This window comes from Gorilla gorilla, chromosome 2, assembly GCF_029281585.2.
Source record: "Gorilla gorilla gorilla isolate KB3781 chromosome 2, NHGRI_mGorGor1-v2.1_pri, whole genome shotgun sequence".
NCBI classification, from domain to species: domain Eukaryota; kingdom Metazoa; phylum Chordata; class Mammalia; order Primates; family Hominidae; genus Gorilla; species Gorilla gorilla.
The window spans coordinates 19,940,028-19,965,035 of record NC_086017.1 but is presented as its reverse complement, the minus strand read 5'-3'; the positions used below and the strand labels follow the sequence as shown (position 1 = coordinate 19,965,035).

Genomic DNA, 25,008 nt, shown 5'->3' with positions numbered 1-25,008 from the left:
TGGTATCAAACTCCTGACCTCAAGTGATCCACCTGCCTCAGCCTCCCAAAATGCTGGGATTACAGGCATGAGCCACTGTGCCCAGCCAATTAATATCTAGAAGCCAATAAAAAATGTATTGAGCATTTTCACATGTAATGTCATAAAAAGAAGAGCTTTTTCTGCCTAGTATACCATCACTTTTGCCACTATTACTATATCATGCTAGTCCTTGCATATAGCAGGAACTCAATGCTTTTTTCTTAAGCACCTGTCTGCTATTAAATCAATGTGTCTTTTAAACTGACGGCACCAGATAACCTAAAACTTGAACTTTAGAACTACTTTTTTTTTGAGACAGAGTCTCGCTTTGTCGCCCAGCAGGCTGGAGTGCGGTGGCGTGATCTCGGCTCACTGCAATCTCTGCAGGTTCAAGCGATTCTCTTGCCTCAGCCTCCTGAGTGGCTGGGATTACAGGTGCCTGCCACCATACCCAGCTAATTTTTGTATTTTTAGTAGAGACCGGGTTTCGCCATGTTGGCCAGGCTGGTCTTGAACTCCTGACCTCAAGTGATCCACCCGGCCAAAGTGATGGGATTACAGGCATGAGCCACTGCACCTGGCCAAAGATGTTCGTTTCTATTCTAGGATGCACATGCTAAATCAGAGATAAATCCATATCAAGATCAAATCCAGAGCTGAAGCACAGTGTCAGCATGGTAGGATTGGGAGGAACTGAGAAGAGGAAAAGGGCAATACTAAATGAAAAAGTCAAGTCCAGGAGAACTTTCAGGGGGAAATTTGGCTTGAGGTAGACTTTTTTTTTTTTGAGATGGAGTCTCACTCTGTCGCCCAGGCTGGAGTGCAGTGGCGCGATCTCAGCTCACTGCAAGCTCCGCCTCCCGGGTTCAGACCATTCTCCTGCCTCAGCCTCCCGAGTAGCTGGGACTACAGGGGCCCACCACCACTCCTGGCTAATTTTTTTTGTATTTTTTTTTAGTAGAGCTGGGGTTTCACCGTGTTAGCCAGGATGGTCTCGATCTCCTGACCTTGTGATCCACCCACCTCAGCCTCCCAAAGTGCTGGGATTAGAGGCGTGAGCCACTGAACCCGGCTATCTGCTTTTCAAAGAGTAGATATTTAGCTTGTGCCTTATAAAACCAATAATCATCCTTGGATTGTGGCTAAATTGTGTGAATGCTGGTATTTCAACAGACTGTAAGCATCATGTCTGATTCAATGCTGTATGTTTTATTGGAGTTTAACATGCCTACATAGTAAATACTTGGTAAATGTGCTGAATGACCAAATGATTCCCAGGATGAGCTAGTCAGCTGAAAGTCCAAACATGGGGTCTTGGGCTGGTAAGCCACCTAGGCTTTGAATCAAACAGCTACATCTGAAAGTTTCATGTTAGAATAATAACGCCATATATTACATTTCTGTGCAATAAGTGAGCCCATCTCTAGCTCCTCTCCCCACCATAATCACAGCAGTCAGATAAAAAGCTGAGGAGTTTATTAGGGAAATATGAGAGGCATAGACACTCCAAGTGACAGAAAGAAAAGTCTGAAAATGTCCCTTCAAGCCAAGTGGGGACCTGGCCTTGACCTCTCCAAATCAACAAGAAACTGGTGGGTTAGCAACAACATTCTCTGGCAGCCACATTGCCAGGGCATGAATGTCTTGACCAGGACTGCCCCGCACTTCCCACCAAAGGTGGGGAGGAGACAAAGACTGTTCACAGAAGCAGTGCAAAGGCAATGAGAACTTTAAGGAAAGTTTGAGAGAGAGAGAAAGAAAGACAGAGGTGAGGAGGACCTCCACAAAGAGTCCCAGGCTTTTGGCTATGAATGTCTCAAATACGTTGACAAGTAGATGTATAAAATGTTACTGAAAAGGTAAAATGCCTAACGTCGTTTCCAATGGTTCCTCTGAACTTCTTCCCACATACCACACCACACCCCAGATGGCAGAGCCCAAAGGCCACACTTTTGAAAAAAGAAAAACAAGAATAAGCCCTGTTGCTCTTTAAGGAGAAAGGAAGGAGCTGAAGGCTGCTGGGGCCTTTCCCATGTGGCCTGTGTTGTGTAAAGCAACTTCCCAGCAGCAGCACGGCACTGTTCTAGGTGAGTGTCTCACCTTTTGTCACCTGTGAAAGGAAAGGAAAACTGACATTTAGATAAATTAAAAAAGATTAGAGAGGTCTAAAAAAAATCTTACTTTAGATCCTAGGCAGTGAGAAATAGTAGAAAAGAAGATAGCTGTGAAGTCACAGAAACATGGTTCAAATCCAGGCAACATGCTTAACTTTTCTTTTCTTTTGTTTTTTTGAGATGGAGTCTCACTCTGCCACCCAGGCTGGAGCGCAGTGGTGTGACCTCGGCTCACTGCAACCTCCACCTCCCAGGTTCAAGTGATTCTCCTGCCTCAGCCTCCCGAGTAGCTGGGACAACAGGTGTGAGCCACCATGCCTGGCTAATTTTTGTATTTTTAGTAGAGATGGGGTTTCACCATGTTGGCCAGGCTGGTCTCGAACTCCTGACCTCAAGTGATCCACCCGTCTTGGCCTTCCAAAGTGCTGGGATTACAGGCGTGAGCCACCATGTCCGGCCAGTGCTTAAGTTTCCTAAGACTGTTTCTGCTTTCAGGTTTTTTTCAGCAATAAGTGGAAATGTGCATTCTCTCTGGAATGCCCTTGCCCATCAAACTCACCCGAGCTTCAATGTACTCTATTCTCCGTTCAAGGGCTGTCAATTTCTCGTTTAGTGTTGCAAGTCTTGAACGACAAGACATATCTGAGAAAAAGAGACTGGTGTTCAGGATTAATGTCACTCCAAACACAGACACAGACACACGCAACACCTACAATGAAAAAGAGGAATAATACACAGAATACAAATGGAAATGGATACAGTGCTAAGATCCACTCATAGCACAGTTGCTTAGAGTGGATCTGCTGAACTTCCTATCAAGTGTTGCAAGTAGAGAATAATGGCCCCACAAAAACGTCCTTTCCTGCAGGGCACGGTGGCTCACGCCTGTAATCCTAGCACTTTGGGAGGACTAGGCGGGTGGATCACCTGAGGTCAAGAGTTCGGGACCAGCCTGGCCAACATCATGAAACCCTGTCTCTTACTAAAAATACAAAAATTAGCCAGGCATGATGGCACATGCCTGTAATCCCAGCTACTTAAGAGGCTGAGGCAGGAAAATCACTCGAACCGGTGGGCCAAAGGTTGCAGTGAGCCAAGATCTCGCCACTTCACTCCAGCCTGGGTGAAACAGCAAAACTCTGTCTCAAAAAAAAGTCCTTTCTCTAATCCCTGGATCCTGTGAATATGGATTATACATGAGGAAACAGGGCTTTGCAGGTATGATTAAGGTTAAGAACCTTGAGATCCTAGAGTTTGTCTTGGATTGTCCATTTGGGCCCAATCTAATCATAGTCCACAAATGTAGGTGAGAACGGCAGAGGAAGGGGGTCAGAGATGAAATGGAAGAAGAAAAAGAGATTCAAAGTGTGAAGGGGATGCAATCTGCCATTGTTGGCTTTGAAAGTGGAAGAAGGGAGCCATGAACCAAGCGATGTAAGTGACCTTTAGAAGCTGGGAACAACTCTCAGCTCACAGCCAGCAACAAAACAGAGATCTCAGTCCTACAACCAAGAGAAACTGAATTCTGCCAACAACCCAATATTCGAGAACTAGACCCTCTCCTAGAGCCTCCAGAAAGGAAGGCAGTCCTGCTGAAACCCTGATTGGAGCCCAGGCCAGGAGCAGTGACCCATGCCTATAATCCTAATACTTCAGAAGGCCAAGGTGTGAAGACTGCTGGCCAAGGTGTGAAGATTGCTAGCCCAGTGACCAGTGTTTGATTTATGACCTACACATGGTAAATAATAAATATATGTGGTTTAAGCCACAAAATGTGTGGTAATTTGCTTTTTTGGTATTTTTTTTTGAGATGGAGTCTCACTCTGTTTCCAGGCTGGAGTGCAGTGACACAATCTTGGCTCACTGCAACCTCCGCCTCCCGGGTTCAAGCGATTCTCCTGCCTCAGCCTCCCAGGTAGCTGGAACTACAGGTGTGCGCCACCATGCCCAGCTAATTTTTTTTTTTTGTATTTTTAGTAGAGATGGGGTTTCACCATGTTGGCCAGGATTGTCTCAATCTCTTGTCCTCGTGATCCGCCCGCCTTGGCCTCCCAAAGTGCTGAGATTACAAGTGTGAGCCACTGTGCCCAGCCTGCGTGGTAATTTGTTATGCCAGGAATAGCAAATGAATACACCAAGGCTGTACAGCCATTTACTAATGGCCTAACTAAGACTTTCAAGAGAGGGGACATGGCAAGAATAAGAAAATAATCTCAACAGGAAAGAAACGAGGCTGGGTGTGATGGCTCACGCCTGTAATACCAGCACTTTGGGAAGCCAAGGTGGGCAGATCAACTGAGGTCAGAAGTTTGAGACCAGCCTGGCTAACATGGTGAAACCCCATCTCTACTAAAAATACAAAATTAGCTGGGTGTGGTGGAGGGCGCCTCTAGTCCCAGCTACTCAGGAGGCTGAGGCAGGAGAATCACTTGAACCTGGGAGGCGGAGGTTGCAGTGAGCCGGGATTGCACCACTGCACTGCAGCCTGGGTGACAGAGTGAGACTCCATCTCAAAAAAAAAAAAAAAAAAAAAAAAAGGCCAGGCATGGTGGCTCAGGCCTGTAATCCCAGCACTTTGGGAGGCCAAGGCAGTGGATCACAAGGTCAGGAGTTCAGGACCAGCCTGGCCAAGACGGTGAAACCCCGTCCCTACTAAAAATACAAAAATTAGCCGGGTGTGGTGGCGGGCGCCTGTAATTCCAGCTATTCGGGAGGCTGAGGCAGAGAACTGCTTGAACCCAGGAGATGGAGGTAGCAGTGAGCCGAGATTGCACCACTGCACTCCAGCCTGGGAAACAGAGTGAGACTCTGTCTCAAAAAAAAAAAAAAAAAAAAAGAAATAAAGTAGAGGCCAAGAAAGCAGCAGAAATTATGGGGAGGGAAGGTGTGAGAGTTCTGAGCTCATTAAAGCCATGTCACTACTGTTGCTCCTAGAGGCAAAGGCCTTTCAGAACTAGAGAAAAGTTGGAGAGCATCAAATACCCGATAAAGCCCACATTCCATCTGTGAAAACAGCCAAAATTATTCTTCTTCCTCTAGCTTTTCCAATCTTCTTTTACCATCTCATTCAAAATGAAACCAGATTTAATTTAAAACAACTTTTTCTCTGCAAACTTCTGTAACAGGAACTATTCTTTTTCCAACTATTCTCAACATATGAGAGAAAAGGTATCTTAGCATGGTCATTATCTTCTACTCTCTCCTCCAACATTGTTGTTCAGTCATCTCTCAATAACCTTCAGTTTTCAAGTCTGAAATATTCGCTGAGACTCTCCCACGCAATGATTTAACACTTAGCTAACAAGTTTCCTTTTCATCTATTCCCTGGCTGTTTTGCAAAAGCGCTTCAGCATCCATTTTGACAAATCTTCCTACACCCTGATCTTGCCTCAACTTTCATCTTATTATGTCCAAATCTTACTCATCTTGCCTGCCTATCTCCTTCAAGGCTAAGTTCAAATTCTATCTCTGAGAGGTCTTGCCAGATGGACATAATAATTCTCCCTCTTCTGTATTTATCTAAACATTTACAGATGAATTTTTTTTTTTTTAAGAGACATGGTCTTGCTCTGTCACCCAGGCTAGAGTTCAGTGTCGCAATCATAGCTTACTGCACCCTCCAACTCCTAGGTTCAAGTGATCCTTCCACCTCAGCCTCCCGAGTAGCTGGAATTACTACTCAGTAGGTGGATGCCACTGTGCCTGGCTAATTTTTTTGTTTTTTTTTTGGTAGATATGGGGGTCTCACTTTGTTGCCCAGGCTGATCTCAAACTCCTGAACTCAAGCAATCCCCCTGCCTTGGCCTCTCAAAGTCCTAGGATTACAGGCGTGAGGCACCATGCCAGCCTCTGAATTTCTGATTTGTAAGTTATTCATGTACTTGGTCTTTGGTTATGACTTCCCTCTTTGGATAAAGATTTTACAAATAAGAATGTGCATCACTACTATTTAAGATGGTGAAAAAGCAACAAAACCAAATGCCCATGATTGGAATGGTTTGATATAGCGTATTAATGAGACTATTAAAATAGCCATTGAAAGTTACAAGTGGCCAGGCGTGGTGGCTCATGCCTGTAATTCCAGCACTTTGGGAGGCCGAGGCGGGCGGATCACCTGAGGTCGGAGTTCAAGACAAGCCTGACCAACGTGGAGAAACCCCATCTCTACTAAAAATACAAAAAAAAAAAAAAGAAATCCTGTCTCTACTAAAAATACAAAATTAGCTAGGCATGGTGGCGCACACCTGTAGTCTCAGCTACTCTGGAGGCTGAGGCAGGAGAATGGTTTAAACCCAGGAGGCGGAGGTTGCAGTGAGTCAAGACTGCACCACTGCACTCCAGCCTGGGCAACAGAGCGAGACTCCACCTCAAAAAAAAAAAAAAAAAAAAAAAAAAAGTGGCCGGGTGTAGTGGCTCACGCCTGTAATCCTAGCACTTTGGGAAGCCGAGGTGGGTGGATCACCTGAGGCAGTGAGCCGAGATTGCACCATTGCACTGCAGCCTGGACAACAAGAGTGAAACTCTGTCTTAAAAAAAAAAAAAAAAAGTTTGAGGAATATTTAATGAAATAGGAAAATGTTCATGTTACGAAGCCAAATGATATTTATGTACTTGTAATTTACAATTTATTTACATGTCTGTTTCACCGTTAGAACAAGTTAATCGAAAGAAGTACATATTGCCTCTTGTAACCTTAGCATCTTGCCTGGTACATAGATGTTGATTCAAAAAAAAAAGATGGATTCTGGTATGTTAGTGGAACAAAAGATTGACTCTAGTGTAACTCTATTCACCTTACAAGTGGGAAAACTGAGGTCTAGGTAAGCTGAGGGCCCATGTTGGGTCACTGGTATTCTTTCCCATACTGTGTGCATCCCAATGCACACTACTATCATCTTTCTGTGCCTCCAGGGCTATAATTTATACCCCAGGTCTCCAGCCCAACTCTGCCACTTTCCATTCTTTCACCTGCTTAAAGTATACAATTCAGTGGTTTTTAGTATATTTACAGAGTTGTGCAATAATTATAATCTACTTTTAGAATATTTTCATCATCCCCAAAAGATACCTTATACCTCTTAGTCCTGTCACTCCCCATTCTGTCACCCCTCAGTCCCTGGGAACCACTAATCTTTGTCTCTATGGATTTGCCATTTCTGGACATTCTTCATTCTTTTTACGTTTGTGCTGCTTGAATTCCCAGGTCTAGCTCAAGTATGATCACTTCAGCATCCCCCTTTTCCTGGATATACTGCCACTTTCTGTCGGAACTGCCCAACAGGACCAAGCCTCTTTTCAGTCTGGTTTTTGGAAGTCTGAAAGCACGTTATGTATGCTACTGAGTAAGAGCATGAATATTATCTCTGACAACCTGCCATTTCCCATGAAGACATACCAAAATTATTGGGGGAGGTAGGAGAGAGGGAAGTTTCCTTCCTGGGTGGCTATTCTGTTCTAGCTGTCAATCTGGTAATGAATTAGAATTCAAGAACAATACTATGCTCCTGGCCTACATGGATAAACACTGTTGAGAAATAGAAAATGCTCAACTGCAGAAACCTTGGTCATATTTCAAATCCTAATAAGTATACGCTGGTTCAAATAAAAAACACTGAGAAAGCATTCAGCAGCTGGATAAATCTGAAACCAGAGCACAAGTATGTGTACATCATCACCAGCCTTTAACTGAAAATACCAGTTCTCGTTAGGGAACAAATGCTGTTATCAGACAGCTCCTTCTCTGAACTTAATGCATATAACTTTAGCATTACAAAAATCAATACTGTCAGGCCGGGCACGGTGGTTCACACCTGTAATCCCAGCACTTTGGGAGGCTGAGGTGGGCAGATCACTTGAGGTCAGGAGTTTGAGACCAGCCTGGCTAACATGGCAAAACCCCATCTCTACTACTAATACAAAAAGTAGCTGGGCATGGTGGCGTGTGCCTGTAATCCCAGCTATTCAGGAGGCTGAGGCAGGAGAATCAGTTGAACCCAAGAGGCAGAGGTTGCAGTGAGTCAAGATTGCACCACTGTACTCAAGCCTGGGCAACACAGCAAGACTCCATCTTAAAAAAAAAAAAAAAGAATTAGCCGGGCGTGGTGGCGCATGCCTGTAGTCCCAGCTACTCAGGAGGATGAGGCAGAAGAATCGCTTGAACCCGGGAGGCGGAGGTTGCAGTGAGCCAAGATTGCACCACTGCACTCCAGCCTGGGTGACGGAGTGAGACTCCGTCTCAAAAAAAAAAACAAAAACTGTCTTTCTTTTGGAATGTTTTTGTAGTTAAGTCTTACTTTTCCAGCAAAATTCTGAATGTCTTAGGAGTGGGTATCATACCCATTTATTCATATTTATTCCTTTCTCACAGCATCTGACACACACCAGGCATGCTACATTTGTTGGCTTAGTACAGAAACTAAGATTTGTAAAAAACAGCCACATTCTCTATTTTTTCTTTATACTTCTCTGCATATATTACCTTTAGAACCAGAAAAAAATAGCATAAGAATAAAAAGCGATAATCTCTAACCATCTATTTTTAGAAACTTCACCAATTCCAAAGTACAAAATAGGCCTAGTGTTATGATATTTTTGCTACATTACGATTTGTATGTCCTCAAGTTCACGTGGGAGACTGTGACTCTACTCTCACCAGCTGGAATCACAAGGTAATGCTTTTCAGAAAGTCATTCACTATCTTAGAACAACAGTTCTCTCTCCAAAATACATGGCCCAAGCAGATTCTCTGCGGTCAGGGTAAGGACTACAGAATTGCTAACATATTTGAAGAACTTCAGATGCTCCCTCAAAGTAAATTCTTTTTCTTTGAGACAGAGTCTCACTCTATCACCCAGGCTGGAGTACAGTGGCACGATCTTGGCTCACTGCAACCTTTGCCTCCAGGGTTCAAGTGATTCTCATGCCTCAGCCTCCCAGGTAGCTTGGAATTACAGGCATGAGACACCATGCCTGGCTAATTTTTGTATTTTTTATAGAGATGGGGTTTCGCCATATTGGCCAGGCTGGTCTCGAACTCCTGAGCTCAAGTGATTCACCTGCCTCGGCCTCCCAAAGTGCTGGGATTATAGGCATGAGCCACTGTGCCTGGCCTCAAAGTAAATTCTTTTTTTTTTTTTGAGATGGAGTCTTGCTCTTTCGCCCAGGCAGGAATGCAGTGGCGCAAGTGCAGAGCTTGCAGTGAGCCGAGATCGCACCACTGCACTCCAGGCAACAGAACAAGACTCCGTCTCGAAAAAAACAAAAAAAAAGACAAAACAAACAAAAAAAACCATTAGGAAAAGGAAATATATTTACTATTCATTAAATGGCAGTGGATCATCATTAAGGTCTTCATCCTCATTGTCTTCCTGCTGAGTAGGCTGAGGAAGAGGGGGAAGAAGAGAGGTTGGTTTTGCTACCTCATGGGTGGCAGAGGTGGAAGGGGAGGCAGGAGAGGTAGGCATACTGTATAACTTTTATCGCAATAAATCCACTTATGGCCAGGCACAGTGGCTCATGCCTGTAATCCCAGCACTTTGGGAGGTTGAACAGAGGTGGATCACTTGAGGCCAGGAGTTCAAAAGCAGCATGGCCAACATGGCGAATCCTGTCTCTACTAAAAATACAAATATTAGCCGGGCATGGTGGCACACACCTGTAGTCCCAGCTACTCAGGAAGCTAAGGCAAGAAAATCACTTGAACCTGGGAGGTGGAGGTTGCAGTGAGCCGAGATCATGCCACTGCACTTCAGCCTAGGTGACAGAATGAAAATCTGTCTCAAAAAAAAAAATCTACCTGTAAATGGATCCATGCACTTCAAACATGTATTGTTCAAGGGACAATTGTACAAGCCTACTAATGGCTTAGGATGGGAAAAAAACATCCCATACATAGTCATCCTGACTCATTCAATACCAAGACAACATACTCAAGTCTATCCTTATAATTTATCCAGTTTTGCAGCCTGTGGGGTCTTTTTCTAAACTCTTGCATTGTGATATTGTCAATCTTTTTTTTTTTTTTTTTGGAGACAGAGTCTCGTCTTTTGCCCAAGCTGCAGTGCAGTGGCACGATCCCTGCTCACTGCAACCTCTGCCTCCCCGGTTCAAGCAATTCTCCTGCCTCAGCCTCCTGAGTAGCTGGGATTACAGGTGTGCACCACCACGCCCAGCTAATTTTGTATTTTTAGTAGAGACAGGGTTTCACCATGTTAGCCAGGCTGATCTGAAACTCGACCTCAGGTGATCTGCCCGCCTCAGCCTCCCAAAGTGCTGGGATTACAGGCATGAGCCACCATGCCAATCTTTAAGAACTTGCCTCAGGGACACCTAACTGCTAAGTCAAATTCCTTTGACTGTTAATCCTGCATTATAATTCTCTTCTTACTTAGTTGTATTTAATTGTTATTTTCTCTAAATTCACTTTCTAAAATCTTTAAAAACCACCTAGTAATTACTCCAAACATTTGGCCATTATCATCACTTCAAGGGAGGATAATGATCTAAGCTAAGGGAAGTCATTTCTTTTGGCTCCTAAAGACTGGACTTCTGTATGTCTAATTCCTTAGTTTAGAATTTTTGGGGGCAGGGCACAGTGGCTCAGGCCTGTAATCCCAGTACTTTGGGAGGCCGAAGCAGGTGGATCACTTGAGCTCAGGAGTTTGAGACCAGCCTGGGCAAGATGGCCAAAACCTGCCTCTATTTTAAAAAGCACAAAAATCAGCCAGGTGTGGTGGTGCACACCTGTAATCCTAGCTACTCAGGAGGCGGAGGCATGAGAATCATTTGAATCCAGGAGGAAGAGGTTGCAGTGAGCTGAGATCACGCCACTGCACTCCAGCCTGGGCTAGAGTGAGACCCTGTCTCAAAAAAAAAAAAAAAAGAATTTGTTGAAAAGCCCAAATAAAGTCTTTACTCTCTACCTGATCATAAAATGTGACTCTTACAAATCAGACATAAAAATATCCAAGCTGATATCTCCTTGCCTATAAAGCAAGAAAAGGGACATTTCTCCTTTGCAAATCCTAAGCTTAGGCTTTTCAATTTTCAGTCAGTCGCCTAGGCTGGAGTGCAGTGGCATGAACATGGCTCACTGCCTTCAGGGCTCAAGTGATCCTCCTGTCTCAGCCTCCCGAGTAGCTGGGACAACAGGTGTGCATGACCATGCCCAACTAATTTTTTTGTTGTTGTTGTTTTGTAGAGATAGGATCTGGTCATGTTGCTCAGGCTGGTCTCGAACTCCTGGGCTCAAGCAATCCTCCCACCTTGGCCTCCCAAAGTGCTGGGAATACAGACATGAGCCACTGAACTCAGCCACGATTATAGTCCTAAACACCCTGTATGAAAATACTTTAATACAAAAATGATGCTCTTCTTTGTCCTGAAGTTGTCATTATTTCATCTTCAAGATTAGAACTTCTTTGAATGTAGGAAGTGGTTCTTATTCTGTGTCTCCCACTATGCCTTAAGAGAGGGCCTCATATGGAGCTCTAGCATCTCTCGCTGATGCTTGCTGACAATCTCTTGCTCTGTCACCTTTGTACTCCTAAGGCCATCAGTCCTTTAGCTAGAGAATCATTCATTTAAAAATCTTTCCAAAGTACACTAGTCCCTATATCCTGTAATTACACAAGAAAGTCTAACCAGTGCCAAGTTCTCTTAAACACTTGGAGAAGAAGGGGTAGGAGTCTCGATTACTTTGCTTGCTGTTCATAAGGAAGAATTTAAGGCTGTCACAAGCAGGCCACGCCTAGGAAAGATTCTGGTAAAGATGTCTTTCTGCTGAAGGCACCCGACCTGTGTTACCTCTGAGGAATGGGCTAGAAGCAGACAGAACACCTACCATAAGCTATATACTAGCAACACAGAGAGGACTTCCAAGGTCCTACAAGATCCTGGCATCCCTCTGACCTCATCTCCCACCACTCTCACCGCAGCAGACACAGGAAACAGGAAGGAATGGACAAGACGCGAGTGGTTGACAACGGGTCCAACTAAAAGGCACGACGCTAGAGGGTATCGACCGGATCCTGAAGATGGGGAACGGTCAACAGTCTTGAAACAGAGGAGTGACACGGTCCCGGATGCTCACTTTGAGTGCTAAGTGGGGACCGGAATGGATGCAGAGTACAAAGGAGGCAGGGAGACCACTTAGGAGAACCACGGAGCGAGGATGGGGCTGCCTGACGCGTCTAGGAGGACTTGTAGAATGGATCCAGAGGGATGGCAGGAAGCCATGAGCTCAGCGTAGGGCAGGATAACCCTACAGAGACTGTCTACCGGAGCCTGAGGGTCAGGGCGGGAGGGAGAAGGTGGGACCTGAAGGAGGAAGTAAAAACCCGCAACAGCCGAACGCTGCGGGAGTCCTCTCAAAGCATCTCCCCGGCGCCCCAGCCCAAGCACCTCAGCGGCCTCCCTCCTCCCCGCCTCCCCTTGCTAGCCCGCTGACCGAACGAGTTGAGAAAGTCTGCGATTTTCTTGATGCTGCTGGTGATTATCTCAATGTACTCCCGGTTAGCCCAGTCCTGGTGAATCTCCCGCTGCACGGGATCCTCCTGTCCCGCCATGGCCGCCGCCTGAGGAAGAGCGACTGCGCAGGCGCCCCGACCCTACAGGCCTCTAGTGCGCCTGCGCTGCCAGGCCACACCCATCCTCTTGAGCACCCACGAATTCTCGGGCACTGTGATAGGCCTGTGCAATGTCACGTCCTCGCCGGCGTTTGCTCTCTACTCCCACGCTATAGAAAACAGAAGCCTGGACGCCGGCGGCGAGGTTGTAGTGCACGCGCGTTATGGTCGTTAAACGGCGCGTGGGGTCTTGCCGTCTCCCTCAACTGCTCCAGGCTCAGGTTGCGCAGTCAGTGTCCGCAGTGAGATGGGCACAGTCGATTAAATCACATTAAATACAAGTCTTTTTTTTTTTTTAGACGGAGTCTAAAAAATAATATGGTCATAAATAGCTGGGTACACTGCAAACTGGAACAGTCCCTTTCAGAAGGAAATTTGTGTTTTTGTGTTGTTTTTTGAGACAAGGTTTTTTCTTGTTTTTTGCTTTTTTGAGACGGAGTCTCGCTGTGTCGCCCAGGCTGGAGTGCAGTGGTGTGATCTTGGCTCACTGCAACCTCCGCCTTCCAGGTTCAAGCTATTCTCCTGCCTCAACCTCCCGAGTAGCTGGAATTACAGGCGCACACCACCACGCCTGGCTAATTTTTTTGTATTTTTAGTTGAGATGGTGTTTCACCATGTTGGCCAGACTGGTCTCGAACTCCTGACTTCAGGCAATCCGCCCGCCTCGGCCCCCCAAAGTGCTGGGATTACAGGTGTGAGCCACCGCGCCCAGCCTGAGACAAGATCTTACTGTCGCCCAGGCTGGAATGCAATGGCATGATCATGGCTCACTGCAGCCTCGAACTCCTGGGCTCGAACTCCTGGGCTCAAGCTATCCTCCAGCCTCAGCCTCTGGTGTAGTTGGGACTACAGGCTCACGTCACCACGCCTGGCTAATTTGTGTGTTTTTTTGTAGACAGGGGGTTTCACCATGTTGGCCAGGCTGGTCTCGAACTGACAGGTGATCTACCCACCTCGGCCTCCCAAAGTGCTGGGATTATACGCATGAGCCACCATGCCCGGCCTATTATGCAGTATTTAAATGCTAATTATGAACACAAGCAACATGAAAACACATACAATAAATTGAGGGGAAAAACAAAATACCCTCCCTCCCTCCCTTCCTTCCTTCCTTTTCTTACTTTTTTTTTTGAGACAGAGTTTCTCTGTTAATGCCCAGACTGGAGTGCAATGGCACGATCTTGGCTCACTGTGACCTCTGCCTCCCCGGTTCAAGCAATTCTCCTGCCTCAGCCTCCCAAGTAGCTGGGATTACAGGTGCCCGCTACCACACCTGGCTATTTTTTGTATTTTTTAGTAGAGACGGGGTTTCAGCATGTTGGTCAGGCTGGTCTCAAACTCCTGACCTCAGATGATCTACCTGCCTCAGCCTCCCAAAGTGTTGGGATTACAGGCGTGAGCCACTGTGCCTGGCCAGTAAATGGTTTTTATTAAAAAGAAAAAATGTGGCTGAGTGGCTGGGTGTGGTGGCTCACATCTGTTAATCCCAGTACTTTGGGAGCCTAAGGCGGGCATGTTGCTTGAGGCCAGGAGTTCGAGACCAGCCTGGCCAACACAGTGAAACCCTGTCTCTGCAAAAAATAGAAAAATTAGTCAGGCATGGTGGCATGTGCCTGTAATCCCAGCTACTTGGGAGGCTGAAGTGGGAGGATAACCTGAGCCGAGGGAGGTCAAGGCTGTAGTGAGCAGTAATTGCACTCTTGCACTCAAGCCTGGGTGACAGAGTGAGACCCTGTCTCAAAAAAAGTGGCTGAAGAGTCAGATTACTACCAGTATTAGCATTAACTGGGAAGAAACCATTACTAACAGTTATTTACCCCAGTAGAGAATTTTATAACTTATAAAGATGCTTTTATAGCTATTACCTCACTGGGCCCTCACAAACCCTGTGGAAGGAAGCCAGGAAGAAGTTTCTCATTTGAAAATAAAAAATCAGAAATCTGATGTTCAAGGTAACAAAGCCAATTAAAAGGTAGACCCTAACCAGCTGATTCCAGACTTCATTATCTCTTCACTATACCGCTCTGAAAACAGGTTAAAGTCTGTCTGAGCTCTCCTATGAATACACATAAATGATTTTTTTTTTCCAGACGGAGTTTCGCTCTTGTTGCCCAGGCTGGAGTGCAATGGCGCCATCTTGGCTCACCGCAACCTCCGCCTCCCGGGTTCAGGCGATTCTCCTGCCTCAGCCTCACAAGTAGCTGGGATTACAGGCATGTGCCACCACGCCTGGCTAATTTTTTTTTGTATTTTTATTAGAGATGGGGTTTCTCTATGTTGGTCAGGCTGGTCTTGAACTCCCGACCTCAGGTGATCCACCTGCGTCGGCCTCCCAAAGTGCTGGGATTACAGGCATGAGCCACCACGCCCAGCCTACATATAAATGATTTATAAGATAAATAATAGATATAGAGAATTAGGGAAGCCTAAGCATGCAGTAGGCTATCTGCTGCTCAAGGCCCTGTATCCTAAGTGATGCTGTTGAAGTGGCATTTTGCTTAGATATCACAAAGTCAGATAGACCTGCTTTTCCTTTAAAGGTATTGCATCGGCCGGGCATGGTGGCTTATGCCTGTAATCCCAGCACTTTGGGAGGCCGAGGCAGGTGGATCATCTGAGGTCAGGAGTTTGAGACCAGCCTGGCCAACGTGGTGAAACCCTGTCTCTACTAAAAATACAAAAAAAAAAATTAGCTGAGGGTAGTGGCAGGCGCCTGTAATCCCAGCTACTAGGGAGGCTGAGGCAGGAGAATTGCTTGAACCTGGGAGGCAGAGGGTGCAGTGAGCCGAGATCGCACCATTGCACTACAGCCTGGGTAACAACGGTGAAACTCCGTCTCAAAAAAAAAAATAAAAAATAAAGGTATTGCACCATCGTTTGAAATCTTAAATCTACCATCCAGGAGTCATTTCACCTCTCTGAGCTTTGGTTTCTTTATGTATAATTCAAGGATAACAACACTGATGAATTAGGATTGTTGGAGGATTATGTGAGAAAGTATAAATAAAACACTAAGCACAATGCCTAGCTCTTCATAAATCATGCACTCAGGATCAGTTTATATTTTCTTATTATGCAGACGGCAGAAAACTATATCCAACAATTATTTTTTAACGAACATCTTCCATGGACAGGTCAGACTCAAGTCTTGTCCTTTTGGTTGACTTTCTATACACCTGTTCCAGAATCTCCCCTGTAATTCCAAATGACTCAAGGATATGATGCTGTTCTTGAGTGAAGATGGTTCCTTTGGACCTCAGGAGCCTTTTCCTAAATGCTTTACAGAGCTTGCTGTCAGACAGTCCTCTAGTTATGGGTTTGCTAGCATGATAGTTCTTTTTTTTTTTTTTTTTTTTTTTTTGAGACGGAGTTTTGCTCTTGTTGTCCAGGCTGGAGTGCAATGGCATGATCTCGGCTCACCGCAACCTCCACCTCCCAGGTTCAAGCGATTCTCCTGCCTCAGCCTTCCCAAGTAGCTGGGATTATAGGCATGTGCCACCAAGCCCAGCTAATTTTGTATTTTTAGTAGAGATGGGGTTTCTCCGTGTGGGTCAGGCTGGTCTTGAACTCCCGACCTCAGGTGATCCGCCCACCTCTGCCTCCCAAAGTGCTGGGATTACAGGCGTGAGCCACCGTGCCTGGCCGATAGTTCTTCATTGTAGGAATTGTTTCTGATGAGTGACACAGGGCTGCAGAGGCCAGCTTTGGAAATGTTGTTGATGCAACAAGGAGTGAGTGCTACAGTTAACATAGGGAAACCAGGTCCCTGTCTTCACTTTTTTTTTTTTTTTTTGAGACAGAGTCTCATTCTGTTGCCCAGGCTGGAGTGCAGTGGCGCGATCTTGGCTCACTGCAACTTCTGCTTCCTGGGTTCAAGCAATTTGCCTGCTTCAGCCTCTTGAATAGCTTGGATTACAAGCATGTGTCACCATGCCCGGCTAATTTTTGTATTTTTTGGTAGAGACAGGGTTTCGCGATGTTGACCAGACTGGTCTCAAATTCCTGACCTCAACTGATCCGCCTGCCTCAGGCTCCCAAAGTGCTGGGATTACAGGCATGAGCCACCGTGCCCAGCCCCTGTCTTCACTTTGAGTTGGTCATACACTTCATGGAACTTGGGGATCTCATTGATGACTTCAGGTATAAGAATCAATGTGGAATCAAAGCTTGAAGAAATATAGCACTTGTATTAAGCCTGCTCATTTGAGCCTCCTTTTCAGTCATATGCACTTGGACCATCACAGCTGGCCCTGTTAAGTCAGTATTTCAAATTCCTACTAACACTTTGTGACACCATGTTTGTGCCACAATAAATGTAACATGTGCTGAGACATCTAAGGATGGATACAGCTTGTGCACCATAGCAATGTTGCTGCCTGCTTTGAAAGCATTGAATCAGCATTTGGCAGAGTAAATGTGGCTATTGTCATGGGAATCCATGAACAGTGCAACCAGAATGTTGAGCACTGGAAGATACAGATCACATTCTGGTTTTCCATATAGAGCATGCTATCAGACTTGGAGGTGATGGTGAATGGCACTTCTGAGAACACATCCTTTAGAGCTGGGCAGACTGCACAGGGGACTATTGTACAAATTCTTTTTTTTTTTTTCCCAGACGAAGTATCACTCTGTCGCCCAGGCTGGAGTGCAATGGTACGATGGCTCACTGCAACCTCCGCCTCCCAGGTTCAAGCGATTCTCCTGCCTCAGCCTCCCGAGTAGCTGGGATTACAGGCGCCCACCATCACACTCGGCTAATTTTTGTATTTTTAGTAGAGATGGGATTTCACCACGTTGGCCAGGCTGGTCTTGAACTTGTGACCTCAGGTGATCCACCCGCCTCGGCCTCCCAAAGTGTTAGGATTACAAGCGTGAGCCATTGCACCCAGCCCGAATTCTTATAACAGTATGAAGCCCTATCTATCCAATAATTTTTAAACATACAATTTTGCATTGAGGACTTTCATTTAAAAAGCAAAACAAAACAAAAACCACTATGCAATTAAAACCTAAATGAAAACGACTGTTTTCTTTTAAAATAAAAATGTTGGCCGGGCATGGTGATTCAAGCCTGTAATCCCAGCACTTTGGGAGGCCGAGGCGGGCGGATCACGAGGTCAGGAGTTCAAGACCATCCTCGCCAACACAGTGAAACCCCGTCTCTACTAAAAATACAAAAAAATTAGCCAGGCGTGGTGGCTGGCGCCTGTAGTCCCAGCTACTCAGGAGGCTGAGACAGGAGAATGGTGTGAACCCGGGAGGCGGAGCTTGCAATGAGTGGAGATCACGCCACTGCACTCCAGTCTGGGTGACAGAGTGAGACTCCGTCTCAAAAAAAAAAAGTCTTTTTTATTCAAGAGGGAAATAAAGCCAGTGTGGTGGCTCACGCCTGTAATCCCAGCACTTTGGGAGGCCGAGGTGCGCAGGTCACGAGGTCAGGAGTTCGAGACCTGCCTGGCCAACATGGTGAAACCCCGTCTCTACTAAAAACACAAAAATTAGCTGGGCCTGGTGGCACGCGCCTGTTGTCTCAGCTACTTGGGAGGCTGAGGCAGGAGAATCGCTTGAACCCAGGAGGTGAAGGTTGCAGTGACCCAAGATCAAGCCACTGCACTCCAGCCTGGGTGACACGGTGAGACTCCGTCTCAAAAAAAGAAAGAAAAAAAAAAGAGGGAAATAAAAATGAACTAACTGGGGAAAAAAGTTTTGTAATTCAAAATCATTTGTGTCTCTTCCAAGTCTCACTATTCTGTGCCTCTCTCTCCATGTTCTGACCCGACATGCCCTCCAAACTCTTCTCCACTTACCTCTTCTTCCAAAAGGTGCACATGTACACACAGTGGGTGTGTGTCTTCTAAATCAGGATCTTGCCTGACTATTCTCAGACCCTCAGTCTTTCTCCATCAGCTTTACCCAAAAAACCAGAACAAAGGTGACAAGTCTTATTTGTGGTGTGTGTTCTATAGTTTGTAAAATGCAAGGGCAATTCTGGGTGTACAAGGGAAGGCCAAGTAGGCCATTAGTTACTTCCTCCCACAAATACTGCATGCTGCCAGACACGGCAATAGCCAGGTACTGGGAATACAGACATCAGCTGGGTAGACTCCTCCCTTCCCTCTGCCATCCAGGGTCATTATTTTAAGTGATGATTACAAAGTTGTCAAATCACTCCTTCACTAATATGGCGAAAGTGTATTTCTGCATTATAAGAATGAGACAAAATCATTCTTTTTGAGATTTTTTTGTTTTCTTTTTGAGCCAGGAATCTCACTACGTTGCCCAGGCTGGTCTTGAACTCCTGGGCTCAAGCAGTCTACCCGTCTCAGCCACCTAGATAGCTGGGATTACAGGTACTCTCAGGTTTAACGCAAGGCTGAGAAAGGTTTTCTGTCAGGAAATCAAGGAAAGACGTGCGTTTCCTCCTGCTCTTGACAGGTGAACATTTATTAATTCTCTTTCTTTGCCACTGGGATCATTCAAATAGAGCAACAAAACCTGACAGAGCTCTGGGTCACTCTGCCTGAGCACCCACTGAGCAGAGTGTGATGAGTTGGGACTAACTTTTAACACTAACTACAGGTCCTGGGACTTTTATGCAGGCCTCTGACCACGGCCATTGAAGTAGGGGTCGCCTGTCCTCTGTGGCTTGATCAAAGGCACACAGGTGTGGCACGGTTGGGAGGAGGACAATGGAGGGGACAGGATTCGGACCAGCCCTCCTGAAGGCCAAGTCCTGGACAAGGCATTCCAATGAGGTGGGGGCGGGGAGTGTGGCCCTGACGCCTCCCAGCAGGGCGCCTCGAGCCCCCATCCCCGCCGCGGCTCGGGCTGCCCTGCGGTCCTGGGTCACAAAGGCGGTTGCCAGGCGCCACGAACAGCGGCCGCCACTTTGGAGCGTGAGACCCTCAGAGTTCAGCAGGTGAGCCCCGGGCCCGGATGGTGGGACTGGGCCCGGGTTCCCACCGCATCGTCCGCCTCAGCCAGAACCTTCTGGTCCCCGCCCCCGGATAGGGACCCAGGAGGCCCAAGCCACTTCTTCTGGCGGGGAGTGGGAGCCTCTCGCACTCTCGGCAGCTTCAGACCCTCGGGATCTCCGTTTACAGTTCAGGACCTCAGCTGCACTTTGGCGCTAACGCCCTGTTTCCCAGGTGGGGAAATCAAGAGATGGGGTTCCTTGGAATGGGAAGTGGGGTGTGAAGGGGAAACCTTTTTGGCCAGGAGAATCAGGTGTTCCATATCTGGGAGCTATTGAGCAGCTTGAGCAGACTTTGTAGGTTCGAGCCCTTCTGGAGTGGTTGACAGTGACTTCTGGGCGGTGGGGATGGGGTGAACCATCTTTAAACTTTGTGCGAAGAGGTGCAGGGACCTAGGTTTAGAAGCGCTCTCGTCCCATGTTGGTTCTGCCGAATATTTAGGCTGACTCCTGACCTCAAGTGATTGGCCCGCCTTGGCCTCCCAAAGTGCTGCGATTGCAGGCCTGAGCCACGGCGCCGCGACCTAGGCTGGACATTTGACAGACTTTTACTTCTACCTCTACTTCCTCTTAGAAGATGTGGCAAGAAAAGGATCCGGGGGGGCCCGGGACCGGTGGCTCACGTCTGTAATCCCAGCACTTTGGGACGCCGAGACGGGCGGATCACGAGGTCAGGAGATCGAGACCATCCTGGCTAACACGGTGAAACCTTGTCTCTACTGAAAATACAAAAAAATTCGCCGGGCGTGGTGGCGGGCGCCTGTAGTCCCAACTACGGGAGGTTGAGGCAGGAGAATGGCGTGAACCCGGGAGGCGGAGCTTGCAGTGAGCGGAGATCGCGCCACTGCACTCCAGACTGGGCGACAGAGCTAGACTCTGTCTCAAAAAAAAAAAAAAAAGAAAGAAAGAAAGAAAGAAAAGGATCCTGGGATTAAATACTTTTTTAAATCCCATATTATGGGATTAAAAATATGCTTGACAGCATTCATACCCTCCGCCCACCTTGCCATGGTGGTGTACCACAGTAGTCCCTCTCTTGGATATGTGCTCTGAAGGTCAAGATATCAAGCACCAGAAGCCTTTCACAGGGTGTTTGGAATAGATAACTGTCCCTTGGGTGTCCCTTTCTCATTCTAAGGCAGCCCAGATATTTGAACACTTAGTACTTTGCAAAGAGCCTACATAGATCATGAGAAACATACTAGTTGGAGAAAATCAACAAATCTCCCTATACTAACCATTGTCAGGAGCAGGTCTTCTGGTCTGAAATGTCACCAACGTTTTTTTCTTTTTTGAAACGGAGTCTCCCTCTGTCACCCAAGCTGGAGTTCAATGGCTTGATCCCGGCTCACCGCAGCCTCCGTTCAAGTGATTCTCCTGCTTCGGCCTCCTGAGTACCCGGGATTACAGGCACCCACCACCACGCCTGGCTAATTTTTGTATTTTTAGTAGAGACGGGGTTTCACCCTGTTGGCCAGGCTGGTCTTGAACTCCTGACCTCAAGTGATCCACCCACCTCGGCCTCCCAAAGTGCTGGGATTACAGGTGTGAGCCACTGTGCCCGGCCAACAGTTCTTTTTTTAAAACGAACTTTTCTGTCTCACAAACGGCGGTGAAGGTGTCAAAATTTTCACAGTATTTCTGGGGCAATTACTGGATAGGATGAGATCTGCTGCTATCTTCTGTGGGAGAAGAAGGGGCAGAGAAATACACTTGGCTAGAAAGAAAAGGGACCTGCTATGCCCACTAACAAAATAGGTACGTGCTAAAAAAAATTAGCTTCTGAATTTAGTAAAACTTCTTATATACTGGCAATGTTGAAGGAGAATGATGGAAAATTCTAATTTTACTTGCATAAATTTTGAGTTAGCAATATCCTCACAGCCCTTTTTAATCTTCAAAGGAAAAAGAAAATTAAGGTCTTATGGAACCAGTAGGTCTTCCATAGATGGAAAACAAACAAATCAGAAAAACAAATTTAAAACCACACCCACACCTAGAAAAACAAAAATCTTTAACAATTTTTTGACTGGACTTTGGAAGTGTTTTCTCCCAGCCTGGTGTAGCTCCTCTGAGGTGGTATATAAATAACCCAGGGGTCTGCAAGTTGCTCCCTTGTGCTAGAAAATGCAGAGGCCTTTGGGGCCAGGAGATGATCTCAGTAATGAATAGTGAAAGCTAGAGTTGTTTGAAAGGAATAGCATAAGAAATTCTCAAAATAGACAATGCAAGAGGGCTTGTATAAATGCAGATTGCTGGGTCCCACGTGGAGTTTGTTCCTGTTGGTCTGAGGTGGGGCCCAAAAATGTGCATTTCTACAAGTTTCCAAATGATGCTGAAGCTGCTACTACAGGGTTCATACATCGCGAACCTCACTATATATATATATATATATTTTTTTTTTTTTTTAGATGGAGTCTTGCTCTTTCACCCAGGCTGGAGTGCAGTGGTGCGATCTTGACTCACTGCAACCTCCGCCTCCTGGGTTAAAGCAATTCTCACACCTCAGCCTCCCCACGGAGCTGGGACTACAGGCATGCGCCACCACGCCCGGCTAATTTTTGTATTTTTAGTAGAGACAGGGTTTCACCATGTTGGCCAGGCTGGTCTGGAACTCTGACCTCAAGTGATCCGCCCGCCTCAGCCTCCCAAAGTGCTGGGATTATAGGCATGAGCCACTGTGTCCAGCCACAAATATTTTTAAGACATGACTTTTCTGAGCTTCTTCTAATCTCAAGTAATAAGGTCTCATCATGAAGTCCCAGAAGCTTCTGTCACCTCAGAAGATAAAGACTCTGTCATTAGCAGCTAACAACACAGCATAGGTCCTAACAGTGGACCTATATTCATTTCAGACAAATCCATTGCCTCATCTATAAAATGGGTTAAGACCTACTTCCAAAGGCTTGTGAAAAAGTTTAATATAAAGTTTTAGTACACATAGCAGTTGCCAGATCAATACTTGTAATCATTCCCTACTTCCCTTTATTAGAATTACTAATACCTAGGCTGGGCGAAGTGGGTCACGCCTGTAATCCCAGCACTTTGGGAGGCCGAGGCAGGTGGATCACCTGAGGTCAGGAGTTGGAGACCAGCCTGGCCAACATGGCAAAACTCTGTCACTACAAAAAAATACAGTGAGCCAAGATCGCTCCACTGCACTCCAGCCTGAGTGACAGAGCGAGACTCTTGTCTCAAAAAAGAAAAAATAAAATAAAATAAAAGAATTACTAATATCCTAACACCTGTTGGAATCTATTCATGGGAACCATAGAACAAGTTTATGTCTATAGTGAGACAGAGATGGGAATTTGAAAGTCCATGCTCTCATGAAAAGCATGTCAGGGAAATTCCATGCTCTGATTTCCCTCCTTTAGGACTGTCAATGGCAGGATACCAGCTCTGGTCACCATGGACCCCACTGGATGAGAGTTTCCAATGGCTGCGGCACACGACACCTACACCTTCCTCCAAGCACCCATTCAAGGCCTCCCCCTGCTTCCCACACACACCATCTGACCTTGAAGTGCAGCTGTGCTTTCAAGAGGTCACTCTAGTCCTAGACAGCCCATTCCTGGAATCTGGAGTGAGTCCCAAGTCACCCTGCCACACATCAGAGTTGCGCACGATGAACAACAAAGGACTGGTCAGGAAGCCCCAGCCCATCCGCCTCAGTGGAGTAGATTCTGTCTTTGGCAGGGTTATCACAGCTCAGCCACCAAAGTGGACCGGGACTTTCAGAGTTTCAGACAAGTCAGCCTTTTGCAAAATCATTAGCAGGGAGCACCAGTGGCCCATTGGACTGAAGGAGCCTCAGATTCAGATGACAGTCACTATGTGCAAACAGATGCTGCGCTCTATCCTCTTGCTGTATGCAACTTACAAAAAGTGCACCTTTGCCTTGCAGCACTCCAAGTAAAGGGTCCTCATTTGATCCCCATTTATTCACACCATGCCCTTTGGTATGTACCTAAAGCTTACAGAAACCTGTCCATGTAAATGAAACTGTGACATTGTTCCAGCCATCTTGCTTTTGTTTCAAGCAGTGATGATTCAGGAGCCCCTTTCATCCCTTCCCCTCCAAAAAAGGACCAATAATAGAGAACAAGGAAGAACATTCCCATTGTAAGGTTGAACCATTTGGAGTCAAACTAGCATTGACATGTACATGTGATAACCATTAAACAAATGATATAAACCAATGAGCCTAGTGTGAACTCACATAAACACCTACGACCACAATGAACTGGGGGGAAAAGGGGTGTAGAGGAGAAAGATGTATGGATTTCTATGTACCAGGGGATGTCAAAAATCTATATATATAGGTCAAGGATTAGTTTAAACCCCCCCCCCCTCCGACCAAAACAATGAAAATAAGAAAAAAAAACCCTAACTAATCACACCCTAATACCACTAGAGTGTACAAAAGTGGGTAGAAATACTGATATTAAACAATACTTACAGCCTGGCAAGAAAGATCTTGGTAGCAGCACTGAAGCTAGGCTTTCTGGTAGGCTACATGGAACTCATGAGTCTCCATTTTAGCTGAAATGTACTCCTAATGTAATTTTGTAGCATTTTTTTGGTTTTTGGAGACAGGGTTTCATTCTGTCATCAAGGCTGGACTACAGTAGCATGGTCTTGGCTCACTGCAGCCTCAAACTCCCAGGCTCAAGTGATCCTCCCACCTCAGCCTCCTGAGTAGCTGGGACTACAGGTGCGGGCCACCATATCTGGCTAATTTTTGTATTATTATTTTTTGAGATGGAGTTTTGCTCTTGTTGCCCAGGAGGGAGTGCAGTGGCGCCATCTCGGCTCACCGCAACCTCTGCCTCCCGGGTTCAAGCAATTCTCCTGCCTCAGCCTCCCTAGTAGCTGGGATTACAGGCATGTGCCACCACGCCCAGCTAATTTTGTGTTTTTAGTACAGACAGGGTTTCTCCAGGCTGGTCGGGCTGGTCTCGAACTCCCGACCTCAGGTGATCTGCCCACCTCAGCCTCCCAAAGTGCTGGGATTACAGGCATGAGCCACTGCGCCCGGCCATTAATTTTTGTATTTTTTTTTTTTAGTAGAGATGGAGTTTCACCACATTGCCCAAGCTGGTCTTGAACTCCTGGACTCAAGCAATGCCTTGGCCTCGGCCTCCCAAAGTGTTGGGATTACAGCGGTGACCCACTGTACCTGGCCTTTGTAGCGTTCTTGTAACTAGGTTAGGTATAACTCAGAAAATGGAAATAAACATTACATATACAAAGTTAACATGAGTTTGAT

At 46.3% G+C, this 25,008-nt stretch overlaps 2 protein-coding genes across 3 annotated transcripts; one reads left to right on the top strand and one right to left on the bottom strand.

Moving 5' to 3' along the window:
* Positions 1 to 1,209: 1,209 nt before the first annotated feature.
* On the bottom strand, positions 1,210 to 12,804 carry BRK1 (BRICK1 subunit of SCAR/WAVE actin nucleating complex). The gene is made up of 3 exons (XM_004033587.5): positions 12,583 to 12,804; positions 2,695 to 2,777; positions 1,210 to 2,131 (listed from the first exon to the last, which is right to left on the bottom strand). The coding sequence occupies exons 1-3, from the start codon at positions 12,698 to 12,700 to the stop codon at positions 2,105 to 2,107; spliced, it is 228 nt and encodes a 75-aa protein (XP_004033635.1). The 5' UTR covers positions 12,701 to 12,804; the 3' UTR covers positions 1,210 to 2,104.
* A 6,725-nt stretch (positions 12,805 to 19,529) lies between these two features.
* Positions 19,530 to 23,938, top strand: FANCD2OS (FANCD2 opposite strand). 2 transcript variants are annotated; one of them, XM_004033578.4, is made up of 2 exons: positions 19,530 to 19,682; positions 23,114 to 23,938. In XM_004033578.4, the coding sequence occupies exon 2, from the start codon at positions 23,122 to 23,124 to the stop codon at positions 23,653 to 23,655; it is 534 nt and encodes a 177-aa protein (XP_004033626.2). In that variant the 5' UTR covers positions 19,530 to 19,682; positions 23,114 to 23,121; the 3' UTR covers positions 23,656 to 23,938. The 2 variants fall into 2 exon arrangements, with proteins under 2 accessions (XP_004033626.2, XP_004033625.2); XM_004033577.4 differs by having other exon boundaries at positions 19,666 to 19,911.
* The last annotated feature ends 1,070 nt before the right edge of the window (positions 23,939 to 25,008 follow it).